The sequence below is a fragment of the Parasteatoda tepidariorum genome, chromosome 3 (genome assembly GCF_982258835.1).
Source record: "Parasteatoda tepidariorum strain Cologne lab strain chromosome 3, Ptep-v5.0, whole genome shotgun sequence".
NCBI classification, from domain to species: Eukaryota; Metazoa; Arthropoda; class Arachnida; order Araneae; family Theridiidae; genus Parasteatoda; species Parasteatoda tepidariorum.
This window is the reverse complement of record NC_141757.1, coordinates 14,684,811-14,704,102: the sequence shown is the minus strand read 5'-3', so window position 1 is coordinate 14,704,102 and position 19,292 is coordinate 14,684,811. Positions and strand designations below refer to the sequence as shown.

Below are 19,292 nucleotides of genomic sequence, written 5' to 3'. Positions count from 1 at the left end.
AATAAAAATAAAAATCCGGTACAGTTTCGGTTAGATTAAATTGTGATGAATATTTTATTATTAAAACATTTTTACTCAAAATTTATAAGTACAAAAAATATCTTATATTTAATAAATTATGAGGTATTATTTTCTACATTTAGTTTTGTAAATCTTTTCGATATTAGTTTATTACAATTTTAGCGCCCTCTAACCACCGAGAACGTATTTTTTAGAAACTAAAGTTGAAGTTATTTATTATTTTGTAACAACATAAATAAAGAAATTTATAGATGGATAACGAAGCCATGGCGACTGCTAATTCTTATGTACAGGACGGTACTGGTGAGTTAATTTACTATTAAATTTTTTATATTAAATCTAAACTTTTTCAATAATTCCCATCTATTGCTTATTTCATGAGGGAATTATGCAGATTCTTATCACTTGCTTTAAGATGTAAAAGTATGCCGTTATTCCTTGCTTTGCCTTCAAAACATGTTATCTAAAAAAACAATTTTTTTAAAACTATGTATATTTTGTTTAATTTTTCCGTATAAACAAAATTAAATATAATTTGTAATTCCTTTTAATCTCCAATTATTTCTCTGTTTGGAAGAAGAAATGTTTACTTAAATTCTAAATTATGTGTTTTTTATGAGATTGTTATGTGCTTAAATGATGTATTAAGTATATTTTTTTATGTTTAATGCAGGACCCGACTAAGGTGAAACTGGGGCAAGGGCCTGAACTTCGGTTTTGTGCCCTCTTTTAAAATTGACGACTTTTTAAGTTAAAAAATATCAATTCAAAAATTCATTAATAATGATTAAATATAAATCTAATAGAGAATATTTCACAAATGCTATTGTATGCATTTCAAATATTAATTAATCAGAAAGAGAAATTTAAAAAAAAATTCAGTTACTTGTGCTGCTGCACAGAAGTTTCCAAGACTTAAAGATTATTCTGCCTCAGATCGCAATATAAAAATCTTCCCTATAGTTTTAAGTTATATGACAGAAACTCAAAGATATTTAATCTAATTTTTTTTTATAGAAAATTGTTTAAAAAATTTGAAAAAATCACTAGAATACTTAATGAATAATTACTAGTTAATGAATAGAACAATAAATTACAAGAGCTTAAAAGTTTGTACATTATTTTTGGGGTGACATATGCATAGCAAAAAGGGCTTTTTTTTTATCAGGGTATCTGCCCACCTGGAGAGTCATTATATTTGGTATTGAGCAATGCTATTTTTTAAAAAAAAATCATGGAAAGTCATGGATTTAGGTCGCCGAAATTCAAATTTTTGAAATGGTATTTACCCACCCAATTTCATGGTGATTCGAATGTCTGAATTTGTTGCAAAATCCCTCACTCACAGTCATATTTTATTAAAATATAAAATGTTTGTGTCATGTTCTTTAAAAATAATGGTATTCTTTCAAAAAATGAAAGAAAAAACATCATTTCTAGAGTGAAATATCTTTTAAACTTCTGTGATTTCTGAATTTTTGTTGTTATTTTTTATTTTTATTTTATCAATTTAAAATTATAGCTGAAGCAAGCCAGTCATTGGCGAATTTTTTTATTCCAAAATGAGAACAGAAAAATCAGGAGTGTTTCTTTCCTTTCCGATGAATAAGAAAAGTATCTTTAGAATATTGTTGTGTTTTTGTCGGAGAAAATAGTAACTTCGTTAAGTCATGAAAAGCTCTTGAAATTAGTCATGAATTTGAAATTCTAAAATGCAGCAGATACCCTGTCAGTGTTCAAAGTATTAGATAGAGATGTACAACCTACAGCCCCTCAACTATTGATGTGCCGTCCGCGGGGCTTCTGATTACAATTAAGAAGAAAAAGAAAAATTTAGAAATATAAAATGGCAAAAATTTTGAACTGTACATTTCAGTCATCACTTTTTGACATGCTCAATTTGCATAGATTCTATTATATATTTATGTTGTTTCTAGATCATCTATTCGACGGTTATTCCTGCGAAATTCTGCATGATTTTAAAAATCCCAATATTTTCATACAATATTCCGATGCACAAATTTCAAATTTGAGACTGGCTTTCACTGACTTTTGAGATTCACTTTCTGGCTCGCTTTATTTTTGCCGATTTTATAAGTAATCTAATCTATATTTCTATAGTTTTTTTCTTTTCTTTTTAGCATTTCTAAATATCAATTCCTGTGTCTTTTTTAAAATCCAGACACATTTATTGCGATCTCTTGAGTTATAAATTGCGCATGTAATTTATCACTTTTTGACGTGCTTTATTTGTGTTGATTTCAATGTAAATTTTTACAGCTGTTTTCTATTTTGCCTATTTCATTGCAAATTTTTCAATAATTATTTTGCTGTTTTGCGATGTATTGCCTAATGGTTTTAAAAATTCTGATTTTTATTATGACATGTGAATTTTAAATTATGCATTTAAATAATTACTTGTTGACGCATTTTATTTGTACTGTTTTGATCTTAAGTTGAATCAAATTTTTTTTCGATTGTTGTTATGTTTTTCCACGCAATTTTGAAAACTCCATTACTCTAACTTCGATGTCAATGCAATGGGCTAGTTTCTTAGCGTGCATTTAAATAATCACTTGTTGATACAATTTATTTGTGTACATTTCATTGTAAATATAAGTTCTTTTTCCATCGTTTTTTTCAGCAGTTAGCTTCATGCATTTGATACCCCGTTACAATGTTTTTGTATAACATGAAAAATTTGAAGAGTGGAGTAAAACACGAATTTTTAAAAAACTGTTTATAATTTATTTTGTTTTTAAATTGTTTGTAGCTTAGGTGATTTTTTTTAGGAAAAGAATTAAACAAAAAAAAAACATTTCCTATTTAAAATTCATAAATCCTCAAATAATTCAAGAAATATAAACAATGTCTAAACTATAATCTATATACACAGTCCAGTCACATTAATGTGACCACAACCTACTTTTGACGTCAACGTGAAATAACCAATCACAGAAAGCAGGTGGCTGCACATCACAGTGGAGTGTAGGATGTATGAGTATAGGATGTCCTAGGGCATCGGAAAGCATTTCTATCGTTGACGTAATGCAGAAACGTAGCAATTTATTAGACGTCCAAAAGGGCATGATTATTGGCTTTCCGGTCAAGAGTGGAGGCATTTCGGAAACGGCTGATTTTATGAACTGTTCGCATGCCACCGTGGTAAAAGTAGACCGTGCATGGCAAAATGGCACTGTACAAAACAAGCGTCGTGGCGCATGTGGTGCACCACGGCCCATAGATGACAGAAGCGCAGCCAACTGGGCACTCCGGAGCATTATCTTACTGAATGTATTTACACTGCCTCTTGGCATACCCGTCCGCCAAATCAATCTAACCCAGGGATGGGCAAACTTTTTTGGTCGTGGGCCAAAACTCTAGAAAAAAAAGTTTGGTGGGCCTAGTAAAAACTTCTAAAATAAGAATTTCTAACTTATAATAATAAAGTAATAATAATAAATAAAATAAAGTCAATTCATCATTGAACGCATGGCATTCTACATCAACTTTGCGTTTTTTAGTTGCCATTTTGGGGTTAAAAAATTTTACAAATAACTCAAAAAAGCAGTAGCCATTTTATACATTTAATAATTTCACCATTATTTACAATGACGTTGTATGTGTGCAATCTTTCCATGCGCAGTAAATAATGTTAGAACTCGCCCCGGCAGAAAAATCCGCTCGTTGGAACTTAAAAATGTGTAGTCTACCTCATGTGAAGTACAATTCACCTATATTAGATTCCATATGTCAGCTCCTCGAGAAAGACAAACACTAGTTGGAGCTTATCTACGGCTGTTCTATAAGGAACTTCTGCTTTCAACATTTTACTAATTGAAGCTGTCTGTGCTAACTATTTCCATCAATTTATGTCTTGTCAAAGAAAAATAGAGAAAGTAAAAAGGTCATCAGTAGGTACTTTGTTAAAAAAGAAAGAACAAAAATAGCTTTAAACAAAGTAGACAAAAAAATGGACGTATAATGTATATTGTTTACATTCGCCACGGATCGGCAAGTTAAAATTCTGTCCGCGGGCCGGATAAAACCTTCCGGCGGGCCACAGTTGGCCCGCGGGCCGTAGTTTCCCCATCCCTGATATAACCTATAAAAATGGCAGAAAAACTTCCTAACTAAGACTTTAAATACTAAACTTAAAAACACTATGCATTTTTTATCCATTAATGATAAATTAATAAAATTTTAATGTTGACCTCATTAAGATTATGGTCTGCCTACAAAAAAAAAAAAAAATTTTCTTAATAAAAAATATATATATTCACATATTTAAAAAAAAAAATTTTTTTTTTTGTCTAACATGATACATTATATTTATGTACACTTTCTTTTTCTTTTTTTTTCTCTTTTTTAAATTTTTATGTATATAACAAAATTCATTTTTTTTTATTGTTCATGTTCTTTTTTCTTCATTTATTGTTTCAGTCATTGTTTTTTCTGAAGCAAATGTGTTGCACTTCATTGTCTTCTGCAAGACTTTCAGTGTTGTTTTTTATTGTAAAATTTTTTATATGTATTATGTAATATGCAAAATTATTTTTAAATAAATTCTCACTGATCAGGCTAGCTCGCCGGGTTGTGGCGAGCTGGACTGGTAGCCAGACTTGGACTATAAGTATAAGGGTAAGGGTTTTGCAAACCTAGGTACGTGTCCACGTCTGGAGGGGCAAAAAAAGATGACAGAGGCGAACGAAGGTTACGGAGATGCGTTCAGGCGAACAGATGTGCAACTGTTGAGCAACTGACCGCCCAGATGAACCAAGGGGCTACCAAGAGTGTATCCTCAACAACTGTTCACCGAACGTTGCTGCGCATGCGCCTCCGTAGCAGACGCCTGGTTAATGCACCTATGCTGACTGCTGTTCACTGGCGACGAAAGTTGGATTTTGCACGCCAGAACCGCAACTGGACGTCCACAGAGTGACAACCGGTACTTTTTCCAATGAATCGCGTTTTATGCTCCATCGGACAGATGGACGTTGGCGTATAAGGCGTGATACGTCTGAAAGCAAGTACCCTGCAACAATTGCCGGAAGGCTGGAGGAGGGAGCATTACGGTTTGGAGAATGTTTTCCTTTCATTCACTGGGTGCACTCATCATTGTGGAAGGCATGATGGATCAGCACAAGTACGCATTTGTCCTTGCGGACCATGTCCACCCCTACATGCACATGCGAATGATTTTTCCTCAGAATGATGGCATCTACCAGCAGGACAATGCGAGGTGTCATACAGCTCGCAGTGTATGTGCGTGGTTCGAAGAGCACCAGGATGAATTTATTGTACTCCCCTGGCCACCAAACTCACCGGATTTAAACCCAATCGAGAATCTGTGGGACCACCTCGATCGGGTTGTTCGCGCCATGGATTCTCAACCGCGTAATCTAGAGAAGCTGGCAACGGCACTGGAGTCGGCATGGCTTAACATCCCAGTGAACACCTTCAGAAACCTGATTGTTTCTCTTCCTGCACGTCTCACAGCGGTTCGCTCTGCCAAAGGTGGTTATTCTGGATTTTGACAGGTGGTCACATTAATGTGACTGGACTGTGTATATAAAAATGAATATCTGTGGATGTGTGTGTCCTATATAGACTCTCAAACCATCCAACTGAAATTGATGAGACTTGACATACAGATAGTTTGAAGCACGAGGAAGGTCACTTTTGACATTAGAACATTCAACAACACAAACCCTTCGATCGGGATGAGCAAAAACGAAATGGAAAATTTCTGATTGGTTAAGCTTTAGCCATTGTTTTAAATTTAACGATCCATTTTTACACATATTTTAAGGAACAGTATCATCAGTAATAATTGCTTGCTTAAATAGCTCTGTTTTATCAAAAATATAATTTATTGCATATATTTAACCATTTTATATTTTCTATGTCAGATAAATTCAATGAACATTGTGACGTGGTAGCATGCATGGTCTACGTCACCAAATGAATACATTGTCTGATACCACACGATTTTACTTTATTTGTAAAATTTTTTTAAACGTGTTTCTAAAAAATTATTTATTTAAAACCAACAGTAATGAAATCGGAAGGAAAAAAATATTTATGTATTCAAAAGCACAAATTAATGGGAAAGTGGTATTAATATTTTGATGAATTAGAATTAAAAGAACTCAATGCTAAATATACTTATATAGGTATAAAATATTATATTGATGTATTTGATGATTATTAAAACTGCACCAATCAGTTTTAATACCTTTTGGAATTAATCGTTTTGCAGCCCTTAGAAAAAGATGTGTACCAGAGAAAATCACTTAATAGTGGTATATTTTATCTTTATTCCAATAGTATGAATTACAAAGAAAGAGCTCTTCTTACTTCAATAACGTAAAGCATACCTGCCAAGTCTCCTGTTTACCTTTATAATCTCAAATTTCTTCGTATTTGTTGAAGAAATTTTAAAAAAAGAATTTTGGCGATAAAATATCCACTGATGGCAAAAATATTTCTCTTATTCCTCAGCAGATGGTGCTTTTACTAGTACTGCAATATGTTGAGTGTTAATAGTTTAATTATAAATGATGGTTTAGCAGAACTTCTTTAGATTAAGATTTATTTACATATATTTGACACCGACTAAATGTAAGTGCTTATTTTATTTCCAGTTTTGAAATTCTCTCTTTGATTTACATGATTATGCATGATGTATCAAAACTCATAACCCAAAAAATGTCGCTTGTAAAATCTCCGTTATTTAATTTCTCCATTGTTGGCAGGTACGAAATTTAAGAAAATCCTTAGGTCATCTCAGGATTTCTATTATATACTTCACAATTTCATATTACCATTTACTCTGTCATAGCATAGCTGCCAACTGTTCAAAATTTTTCGGTTCCTAATTTTTAAATCAAATCCAAAAATCTGATATTTTTATTTTAAAGAATCCGAATTTTCGTAAAATTGCAGTATTTCTGCTTTTAAACCAATCCCTTGTTCTGATCACTGCAAGCTCGCTTCCTGTGATTATTGTGCATAAGTAATTTTTAGTAGCTTTTTATTGGAGAATACTATTCCAATAGCTATTGCTGATCATTTCACTAAATTGAATCTTAAAAAACTATTATTATTTTTAAAAAAATGTATTGTATTTAAATATTTGTTTATGATGTAGCTTATTATTTACCTGTGTTTTATAATTTGGAGAATAATAATTATATACTAATAGGTAATGGTTGTTTTTAAACTATTAAACTGGTATTCCTAATTATAACATATTAATATTATAAATTTCCCACAAAAAAAAGTGTTTATAGTCTTGTTTTACTGATTTACATAAGATATTTAAATATATGTCTATTAATGTTATTATTTAATAGTTAAATTTTTGCCTTACTCTCGTAATTGGTGCGTATAATTTTGTCGCATACAGTCCCTACAAAAATCTACTTTTTGACAGCACATATTAATAAAAACAAGAAAACGTATGCAATATAAAAACTTATTTATTTTAGTAAGCAATGTGTAACTAATTATAAATTGTTCAGATAATATAAAAAGCGCATGACAAAGTAAACAGATAAATAATTTTTAAAACAACTTTATCAAAAATAAGTAAATTAACAAAATGTAACAAATGATAAAGAGTAGACTTTTACTAATAATTTCAATTGCTTGTAAAGTGGCTGTCTTTTACATCAATACAGAGAAACTGATGCTTATTAAAATTTTCGGCAATGGGTCGCAAGTCTTCAACATTTAACCCTCCGAAGCAAGCTCTATTTCAAAATGAACCAAACTGCAATCTATGGGACATGGATTACTGCATAATGAATAATGTAATACATCATTCATTACATGTAATCTATTGATTTTGCTTGACATGATGAGAAAAAAAACCAAAACATAAACTAAAAGATTTATTGTAAAATATTTTATAATTAAAGTGATGGATAAAAAGAAATGAACACATTAATTAAAAAGAACTTAGTTAACTTCTGTCTTAAGATGCAATTATTTTCTCTGAGTTTTTTCACTGCAACCTTTTAACATTTTAAATGCATTCTTTAGATGGGCTTCAAACTAATTGATGTATAAATACACTATATACCAAAACTTAGTGTAGGTTGAAAGAAAAAATTAGACACATGTGGAAAAAAAGTTGTCGTGAAAAATTCTCAGAAATAGCTTTGTAACTAGCTGTACCATACCTGCCAAGAATCCTGTTTTTTACAACTATCTCCTCTTCTAATTTCTCTGTATTTGTTGAAGAAATTTTGAAAAAAACAAAAAACAAATTGGTGATAAAATATCCACTGATGGCAAAAATACCTCTCTTATTCCTCAACAGATGGTGCTATTGCCAGTACTGCACTATGTTGAGTGTGAATTGTTAATAAAGTGCAGTTGTGATGGCTCACGGGATAGAGTGGTTGCCTTCCAATGAGGTGAACCCAGGTTCACGAATACGAGTTCTGCATCCGACTTGCCCCGTCCACAGTGCTGGCGTGAAATATCGTCAGTGGTAAACAGTTAGAATCCCCTTGTCGTCAGGCTAATCGTTGGAGGTTTTCGTGGTTTTCCTCTCCCAGTGCCTCAATCGCCGCTTATTTCCATAAAGTAATCCACAAAGACAAATTTCTCCCAATACTTTATGCAGGAGTTCCCTTGTCTTCTGGATTGGGTTTAAAATTACAAGGCTACGGAGTTGAACATAAGGGGAATTATAAATCAACTATGTCAACCTTCATCTATCAAAAGGTCCCTCCAAATAGATTCAAGTGAACTAGTCTTATATACTAGTGAATTGGTATTCAATATGGTGGTAGTGCCACAAACATCAGTAATCGTAAACCCAAAACTGGGTCAGTTAGTAAAGTCTTCGTTATTTTATTTCTCCAATGTTGGCAGGCAATGTTGCGTATGTGTGTTTGACCACGGATATTGTGGGGTTCAGATCGTACCTAAACAGTTCTTAATTTTCTGCCTTCTGTGGATATAGAATTTTTGATTATGGTTATGATTATTTTAACCAAGATGAGCCTTTTTTCAGAACATTATGTTTGAAAATCACTTTCTGAATGTGGAAAACCCACAGTTTGGTGTAAAAATAAATTAGAGCATCCATTGAAAAAGAAATCAACTTATCTTGTAATTCTATTACTATTTGTTTTTTCTGTGACAACAGGGTTAGGAATAATATTTTCAATCTTTGGATTTATGCAATCCTAGAAGTGCAATCGATTAGAGACTAAAAAGGCAGAAAAACTTTTGTTTTTGCTAATATTTTATTCTATAAAAAATTGTGGTAAATGTAAAAGGGAATTAAAAACATATTATAAAATGAATTTTTTTTTTTATGTTCAGTGTTAACTTTTTTGGGAATATTTCCATATTGTGATCTGTCCCGCCAACTACTATCGCCAAATAGATTTTAAACCTGCAAAAAAAAAAAATTTTTAAAAACAAAAAGCGTGTAGATCTGCCGGGGGACTTGGCGATCATTCTGCCACAGGTCACGATATAGAAATCTCCCCACTTTTTTAATTAAAATATCAGGTATAAATAAAAATATTTGATTTAGTATCAAAATATTGGATATTTTTGAAAATATGATATTTACAAACCCTGTGAATAATATATTTCCGATAACAGTACTACTTTAAAGATAATGTTTCATATTTACTTCATCAATGCTAATTAGTATAAAGCAACCAATGGGCTATGCAAAATAAAAGAGAGAGAATATTTTTCATATTTCATTCATATTTTTTTCATTAATATGTATTTGAAAATGTTGTTTACAGTCCCTGGCCAAATTATTAGACGCACTATAAGATTCTATGTAAAATCTTAGTTATCAGGTGATACTATACAGCTTTATTGTTTTTACGCGACTGAAACCGGTTTGCACTTGTTTACGTTCGTGGATCAGTTGGCTAACATTGTAGTGTAATACGTTAAAAATAAATACAAATAGGAAGTATATAAAAAATCTCCTGAATAAAAACCCATGACATGTATGTTTAAATATTGCATATAAACTCGTGCAAAACATGTAAGTATTAAAAAAGAACAGTGCATCTAATAATTTGATCTAATTATTACAATATAATAATATTATATCTGGCATAATAAATACTCTGTATTCATCTAATTTATCCAATCGCCAAATTCATATTATATATCTCCTAATTTAACCAGCTGGTACCCGAACGTAAACAAGCGCAAACAGGTTTCAGTCGCATAAAAACAATAAAGCTGTACAGTATAACCTGATAATTAAGATTTTACATAGAATCTTATAGTGCGTCTAATAATTTTCCAGGGACTGTAGGTATGTGGAATATATTTAGCTGTAATGCACGATAGAAAAAAAACTCCTTCCAATTAGCTCTTTAGAAGGTAGTGATTCAATGAGATTCATATAAATAAGGTTTTAAATTTATGTCTGTTGTGTTGAGTTCTTTATGTTTAAGTATGTTTTATTGATATATTCTTCTATAGGTACTTATATCCCAGCTACTCAAAGACCTGACGGTTCATGGAGAAAAGCACGAAGAGTCAAAGATGGTTATATTCCTCAAGATGAAATGCCTTTGTATGTTTTTTTCTTTCTTGCTTGCTTTAGTTTCTACTGAATAACCACTCGTAGATAGGTTAATTATCAGGGGTCTGTTAAGAAGAAATTTGGGTCCGTTAATAAACCCTTCACAAAATATCTTTTCATAAAAACAGACCCTTCACAGAATATCTTTTCATAAAAACGGACCCTTCACAAAATATTTTATCTTAAAAACGAACCCTTCACAAGTGATTTTTCTTTTAATCGGACCCTTCACAAATTTGTTTATCTTCATTATTGTTTTGTTAATTGAATAAACCCTTTCCAGGGCAGAAAACAAGAAAGATGGATGTCAGCGAATTAAGTTTTGTCTTCGGCAGACGATACTTCCACTATTCGTCCGAAATGAATATTCTGCGTTCAGCAGTATCGACTAAATACCAAATATTTGTATGTTGTATCTCTAATTTAGAAGCAGCAATTGCTGTTCATTTTTGAAAATTTAATTTTTTTATTATAATTTAATCATTTAATTTAAGCATTTAATTTAATTATTTGTGCTGAGCATAATCTTGTATCTATTTACAATTTAAAAACTCCTTGAAAAAGTTTTTTTCAATAACCGGACCCTATTTGCACAAATTCATAAAAGCAGGACCCCGGTTGATAGAATGTGAGTTATTTTTTCACAATTTCACAAAAACCGGACCTTTCACTAAATGTCTGGACAGACTCCTGATCATATTCTAACTTGGTAGGTGTAATTGAGTCTTCGAAATTAATAATTTTGAGTTTATTATTATTTAAAAAATTTAAAAGTTAACCAATTTTTATGCTCAGAAATTAATGTTATTTATTTACTTTACAAAAATTATTTACATCTTTTAATATTTAAATAAATTGTTGAACTCTATTGTTTCAAAGCGGCTAAAAGATTTTTCACTAAAAAATATTTAGAGATATAACTTTTTTTAATTGATTGATGTGTATTTTTGGCGCTAGAGCCATGTTTTGGATATACCACGCCAGAATTGCAGCCACACAGCAACATTATTGCAGAACGTTACAGAGATTTGCAGAAAGATTTTTCTTTTGAAAAAAAATTGCTTTTCTTTTCTACAGAAATTTACATGTAATATTTGAATCATGTATTTATATCACTTTGTGAGGTGCTCAATTTACAGCGATAATCGATGTAATGTTTCGATTGTATTTTCGGCTGTTATTGATAATGATTTTCACATAGATTTTAAATATCCCGATATATTTCAAATAATTTGGAATATTCGAATCGTGCATTTGAGTATTTACTTTTTAAGGCAATAATTCTATCCAGTTTTTGGCAGTATTTTTTTTTAATTTCTCCTTAGTTTTTAAATCTGATATTTTTTATGCAATGTAAATTATTACAACGACGTAATCTCAAAACGAAACACGAATTTGAGAATCACGTAATTTCGTCGTCAATCTTTTTTCGGCAATTACTGCTGCGGATTTCATGATTTTTAATTTTATATTTTTTATTGTGATAATTATTTACAAAATGCAAAGGAAATAATTTGTCCCTCCCCCCAAATATCACCCTTAAAATTAGAATAAAAACATTATATAGTTTGTTTGTTTTTTGTAAGCACAGCGCTTTTGTCATTTTAAATTAGTAACATATATGTTTGTTATTATTAAAAGTATCTTGCAAAAAGATGTTAGTGCTAGAGTGTTTTGTTGCAGATAGCTCGAAAAAATTCTGCCACAGGGACTGCGTCTAAAACTGGGTTTAAATAGTAACTTGGTTAAAACTGAAATATCTTGTTTAAAATCAGCTCAGTAATGTTTTGAAAAACTATAGTATGCTAGATAAATAAAAGGCAAAAGTTAATTAACAGTAAAATCAAATTTTCATTTTAAGTCCATGGTCTTTAAGGTATAATAACATAAAGTTAAAGTATATAAATCTTTTTAAACATTTTAGAATTGAATCATAAAATTTCCTATGGTATTGATGTGGTTCAGAAATTATTTTCCAGGATTTGAAATAATTTCCGGTTGGAAGGTAAGGGTCAGCAAAGTGTGCTAAAATGAACTAATTTAAAATGAGTACTAAAGTACTCATTTTACGTCCTTAGTATTTCCAATTGGATTTAAAACTCATAATTGTCTACCATTAATTAGTTAAGTTCTTATGAATTTACCTTATGAATATTTTTGATACAAAATTTGAAAACTTCTCTTGCAGGTATGAAAGTAAAGGAAAGCAGTGGGCTAAAAATCGGCCAGGAGTTCCTGTCGGGTTAGATCCTGCTTATGTTGCACCCGTCACTACAAAGAGTAAGAAAATACCCGGCCTGTCTGAAGCGAACACTAATGAAACAACTACAAAATCAACGAAGAAGAAAAAGAAAAAGAGTGACAGTCAAAAAAGTGATGTGACCAATAGAATGGGTAACTTGGACATTTCGTCAAAAAATTCAAATGATGACAAAATATTAACTACAAACAATATTCAAAAATCTCAACCAGTTGCTACAGATCCCGCAAAGAGAATTAGGAATCTGAAGAAAAAGTTGAGAGACATTAATGCTCTTAAACTGCGAATCGAATCGGGAGAGCTAGCCAATCCAGAAAAAGACCAACTTGAAAAGATAGCACGTAAAGAGGAGATAGAAGCTGAAATAGAAGAATTGGAATTAGAGTTAGAAAAAGTATAGAAAATTTTATATAACTCCTTTTTTAGAGAAAAATTCTTTTATGCTACTTGCTGAATCCGATCTTTGCCTTCGAGGTATTTACATTTACTACAAGAAAAACTTTCCCGAAACTTAATGTTTAAGATTTTGAAAATTGTGCCATTTTCATCTACGATTTGAGGAATACTCCCATCTTAGAAAGTTTTAATTGCCATATTGGTACTTAATAAACATTGTATTTTACAAAGTTATTCATCTGTGTGTTTTGATGCACAAAATTAGTAGGTGATAAGTAAACTTCAACAACTTGAGTCAGTCAAAGAAGCTAAGACTTCCAATTACCAAAATAAATCCCAAAAAACAGGAACAGGCGTATCCTAAATCTATACCTAAATAAATTTACATAGCTGCCATCTCTACTGGATTTTGCAAGTTTCTCCTAGTCTACTGGTTTAACAAAAATTCTCCTAGTTTTTACATTTTAAAAAAATTCCCTAAAATTGAGTAAGTGTTCTTAAAAAAACCCTATTGAAATAGAATTTTTGTGCAGGTCATTGCTTACTTGAATATTTAAATAAGTGTCACTAATACATAATAAGGCGAGCCTCATTTATAAAATTCAATTAACTATCTTAGAGGAATTAAATGCCTATAACTATTCAAAATTATGAATAAACATAATATGTAACATTTCAAGATCATTTAACATGAAATCATAAGTGGAAAGTATTACAGTTTTTATTCTCATGACTATAAAAATCGCCTATGCATAAAATATTTAGTATATTTTGCAACAATTATCATGAAATTTATATTATTTCATAAAATCAACAGGATTTTTTTCTATCCATGTTCGCAGGTATGAATTTATAATTTCATATTATATTGGGATAAAACTTTATTAAGTTTTTATGTAGAAAAATAAACTTTTTTCAGTACATATTTTGAGACACTTCAGTAATAAATGTAGTGTTTACACTGATGATTACATGAAAAACTCCTGAAACATAGTGTTTAAGATTTCCAAGATTGTACTTAATATTGATGTATTTTACAAAATTATTGAACTGTATATTTTGTATCAGAGTTGGCAAGGTTTAGGACAGAATGGATTAATCCGCGGCTTGAACCCCTTTTTTTCAAAACTGTCTTGAACTGTCCAAAACCCTTTTATTGAAATGATGTGACAATTTCTAAAAAAAAAATATTGTGAAAAATAGGAGGTTAATTTTTGTACAAGATGCAAAACGAAGACACGTTTTTGTTTTATTATAAAAGTTTATTATTATTTTTAAAATTGCATTATTTTTCCTTATGTAAGAACATAATTTATCATGTATTAAAAGCATATTTAAAGGATAAGGTATTCACTTTTGTTGTTCAATGAATTGTGGAGCTTCAAAAGTTATAAATCTTTTCCTAATATATATTATTTTCCTTTAATAAGTTAAAGCAAATTGTATAAAAGGTATCAAATATTTATTAATCTATGTAATTATTATGTGTACAATGGTTACACACAAAGATTTTTTTACCTTTTACCAGTTTTCATGGTTTTGGGCACTTTAGGACAGTAAAACCCACATGTCCTGCCTAAAACCAGTTTAGGACGTTTAAAACCCCAACCCTGTTTTTTACATTAATAGGCAGCAATATAAAACTTTAACTTGAATCAATCAGGAATGCAAGCTGAAATACATCAAGTAATCAAAAATGTATGTTATCAAATATTGAATGCTAGGCTCTTTTGTTTAGGGGTGTGCCTTTTTTAAAACATTTCTAGGACTTGATGTACTCTTTTAAAATTGGAAGATAATTTCATTGTTAAAAAAAATAATTTGCCTTTTTTTTTTCTTAAGAAAGCTGACTTGCTTTTGTTAACATACTTTTCTGTTAAAGTATCCAAATAAAATATTCAAGATTAATACGATAAAATTATGACTGAATGTATTATAAAATGTCCTTCAGTGTTAAATGTTTGGGTTTTAGAAATTTAATTAATTGAAAATAAAAATGAATTTTCTTTGTTTTTGATTATCACTTCATTCTTGTGTGGTAAAAAATCAAAGTGAAATTTGTGCATTTGTTTTATAAAATGTCTTGTAAATCATTTATTCAAGATATATATAAAAAACTTATGTTACATTTTGACTTTCATTTGTATCTTATGGTCTAAAAATTCAGAAGAATTCATCTGTTTACTTTTTGAATTATTTTACATTTGTTTTGATTGTCCTTCTGGTTTTTATGTGGTTAAAAATTAGGAAAATACTCCTTTACTATAGATTTTTATAATAAATGTCTAGTAAATAATTTATTCAAGATAAGAAAAAAAATGGATTTTTTCTTAGATTTTATTTGTTTTGTATTGTAAAAACAGAGCAAACACTTAATCTAGTATTTGAATTTTAAAATAAGTAATTGTTTAAAAACAAATTACTGCACTTAAAGAAAACATTGTTGCTCTTTTATATAATTAAAAAAAAATCAGGGAAGTTAGTCTATGCATTGAATATTCAAAATAAGTGTCTAATAAATGATTTATTGAAAGAAAGATTTTTCTTCTTCTTTGTAACTGGGTTGACTATTGAATATGAAAAACTCTATCGCAATTGTCTTATAATAATAAAAATTAGCCTGGCTCGATTTTTATACTTTTAGATTTATTCCTTATCTGTTATAAAAAGGAATAATAGGCGAAAGTTTTTCTTACCATCTTTGTTCCTTTTTTTTACTGATAGTATAAAAATCTGAAAATTGAATCTGAATTTTTATAATAAACGTTATTTCATTAAAGTTATTTCATTTCACTATTCAACATTTTGGAGGGAGTGGATATCATTTTAAAAATTAAATTAGAAGCTACAAGTTTTTTTTTAAATGTCAAAGAATTTTTTTAATAGACATTAAATTTTTTTTTTGTATATTGGACACTCATCTATACTTTAATGTAACCAATAGACCATATTTTATTCATTAAAAGTTTACCTAATCAGGAAGGCTATCACTAGACCTTAAATATGCCTATGAATAATTTATTGGGTATAGTTAATAAATAAAACGAAAGCTATTAAACCTAGACTATGCTATTTAAAAAATGTAGAATGACCCGAAATGTAATTACTGATGTGGTGAAAAGCATTCGCTTGTTGGGTGGCTGTCAGTCTGCATACATTCCGTTTCTACAGGCGGCACGTGTTGGAGGGGCCAATCAATAATTGCCCATTTTCTGGTGCTAGGGTCAATGTTCAGTAGGACTGGGCTTTATACCGATGTAAGACAATATATCGATTTAACTCCAACATCGTAATACCGATTTACCCATTTCATCTTCAACAAAATTCCGGAGTGAGCATTTCGACTCTACTAAATCGATTTATTCATGACAGCAAACGCTAAATCGATGTTGCTCTCTCCGATGTAGTGAAACACCGGTTTAATCATTGCGAGAATGTACAGAGCAGAGTCCGATCTGCCGTAGCGTAAGGGAAAGATTCAAGGTCAACTATCAACTCATTCTCTTGGTAACACGTGCGCTCAACTTCTTTGGCTATTTGCCAAAATCACATCTGGTGCAGGGGTTGGTATAGTTAAATCGGAATGGGCCATTGAATCTCTTCATTCAAAACTAATTCACTAGGTTATATCGATATTTGGCGGTTGAAAAAAAACTCCGATATAGCAGGGATCGGTGCGGTTGAATCTCCTCATTCAGATTTCAAGTTTATATCGATATTTGCGGAGGATTTTTTACCACCAAGTGTATGTGATTGTCTTCTCTTTAGAATTCCGATTTTAGGATATCTTGCTCGTGCAGGAGGGAAAATTTACATCTTCAATTTTACATATCCTGATTTCTGAAATAGGTAACTGTTATATTTTTTCTCCTCTTTTGCATTGAGAATTTTGTTTTTAAACTAATCATTTCAAACTATTTAAAGAAATTTCTTACAAATATAGCGTTAAAAAATTAATATTTTTCAAATATTATATATAAAATCCTTATTATCTAATTGAGATATTTATCTTTTATGGCACATGAAATCATTATCTTTTATGGCTCGCACTAACTGAAAACGCAAAATAAAATTGGTGTTTTGATTTACTTAAAATAAATTGTTAAAAAATATTTAGTGACTTGTCCGGAAGGAGTTAACGAGTTTCACCTTTCGAATTAAACTCTTCTTGTGATGTTTTTATTTATTATTATTTTGCAGTGTCTCGCGTGTGTATTATAAAATTTAGAGATTTGTCTTTTTTAAGGCACATGCATTGTGGAGTTTCTTACCGTAATATCTTTAAATATCTTACCGGGTTTTCTTTCAGCGTGTATGTTACATTAATTCTTTCCGTACCGTTCGGTTTCTGTTTGCTCGCGCTAACTGAAGTCGCTAAATAAAATTGGTGTTTTGTTTTAATTGGAATAAATTGTAAAAAAATTTTTAGGAAATTTACTAATTTTATCTTTTGTAACTGCCTTTTTTTGTGATCTTTTTATTTATTGTTATTCTTTTTCGTTAATTTCTTGCGTATTTATTATAAATGTTGGGAGATTTATCTTTTTATGGCGCATTACGGGGCTATTTCCGTATCGTTCGGAAATAGCCCCGTAATGCATGCGCAGTTAAAAGATTTCACCTTTCGAATAAGACGTGTATCGTGATTTTTTTTTTTTTTAATTTATTATTTTTTTTTTTGTATTTTCTCGCGTGCATAATGTTAAGTTTAGAGATTTATCTTTTTAAGGCATGTGCATTACGGGTCTATTTTCGTATTGTTCGGTACCTGTTTTCTTGCGTCAACTGAAGTTGCAGTTTTGTTTTACTTGGAATCAATTGTAAAAAAATATTGAAAGGGGAAGTTAAAGATTTTTAACTTTCAAATTAGCCTTTTTTTTGTGGTGTTTTTATTTAGTTTCTTGTGTGCTGCTGCCGGAAGTCACCGATGCTTAGCGATTACTTTGGTGCTGATATGGAAAATCTTACCTTAAACGTATTTTACTAAAAAATTAAGCCCCGCAGAGGACTGATCGTTAAGACAAGGTTCCCAGCAGATCACCAAAGTCAAGCATCACTGTTTACGGTCAGTGTGCAGGTGGGTGACCACTTGGATCAGTCTGCATAGGGACCGAGGGTGTGCGGTATTGGTCCTCGTTAAACTGTGCTACCGTAAAGTGCTCGACTTTGCGCGCAGGTTGTCGGGCTACCAAAGCGGGGGTGCCATCCCCTCCGCAGAGGGTCAAAATTGTGATGGCATGTCTTCGGATCATCCTACGGGATGTTTCCCAGACCGTCGCCAATAGCCCATTATGCAGCTCTAGTGCGACGTAAATTAACAACAACAACAACTAAAAAATTAAATTTGGAATAAAAGGAAATTGCATCTTATTACTGATATACTTCTTTTTTATCATTGCCGGGAAGGGGGGGGGTGAATCTATCACTAAATCTATTCACTTCATTAAATTTTAAATTCTGTGTCCCAAACATATAATTGCTGTTTTGGTAACTAGAGAAAATTGCACCTTCCTTTTACAGAAAAATCATTTAGTTGAAACAAACAGATAGCAATGAACATAAGTATAAAAAAAAAAATGTTTATATTTTCGTGAAAATACATGCTATTTCTGTTGAAATTCATCCAAACTTTTTTTTATCAAAGCTATAACATGTTGTAAAAGTTAAAAACATTTACAGTTTTTGATTATACTGGTTGTTTAAAAATATTTTTTTCCTTTTTTTCGTCGTTGGAGATGCTGAATACTAAATAAAATCTTTATTATTATGATTAAAATTACTTTGGAAATAATAAAAAGTCTGAATTCCATTTAAAGTTCTCCAGCACTATATTCCTGATACTTTTAAAAATTGTCCACTTAGTACAAATTATAAATAGTAATACACTTTATAAAATCAAGTAAGATAGTTTGATTCATTGCTCAGAAAAAAATATGAATTTCAAATTTTCAATATATATATATATATATATTAACAGCAAACTTTCAAAAGTGACTTTTTACAGAGTATATTTTTTATTAAAGTAAA

At 30.6% G+C, this 19,292-nt stretch overlaps 1 protein-coding gene across 2 annotated transcripts; it reads left to right on the top strand.

Annotated features, from left to right (window-relative positions):
- The first annotated feature begins 206 nt into the window (after positions 1 to 206).
- Positions 207 to 15,802, top strand: Pym (partner of Y14 and mago). 2 transcript variants are annotated; one of them, XM_043053626.2, is made up of 3 exons: positions 207 to 324; positions 10,507 to 10,600; positions 12,798 to 15,802. In XM_043053626.2, exons 1-3 carry the CDS (start codon positions 273 to 275, stop codon positions 13,267 to 13,269), a joined length of 618 nt encoding a protein of 205 aa, XP_042909560.1. In that variant the 5' UTR covers positions 207 to 272; the 3' UTR covers positions 13,270 to 15,802. The 2 variants fall into 2 exon arrangements, with proteins under 2 accessions (XP_042909560.1, XP_042909561.1); XM_043053627.2 differs by lacking the exon at positions 207 to 324 and adding an exon at positions 384 to 444.
- Positions 15,803 to 19,292: the final 3,490 nt, after the last annotated feature.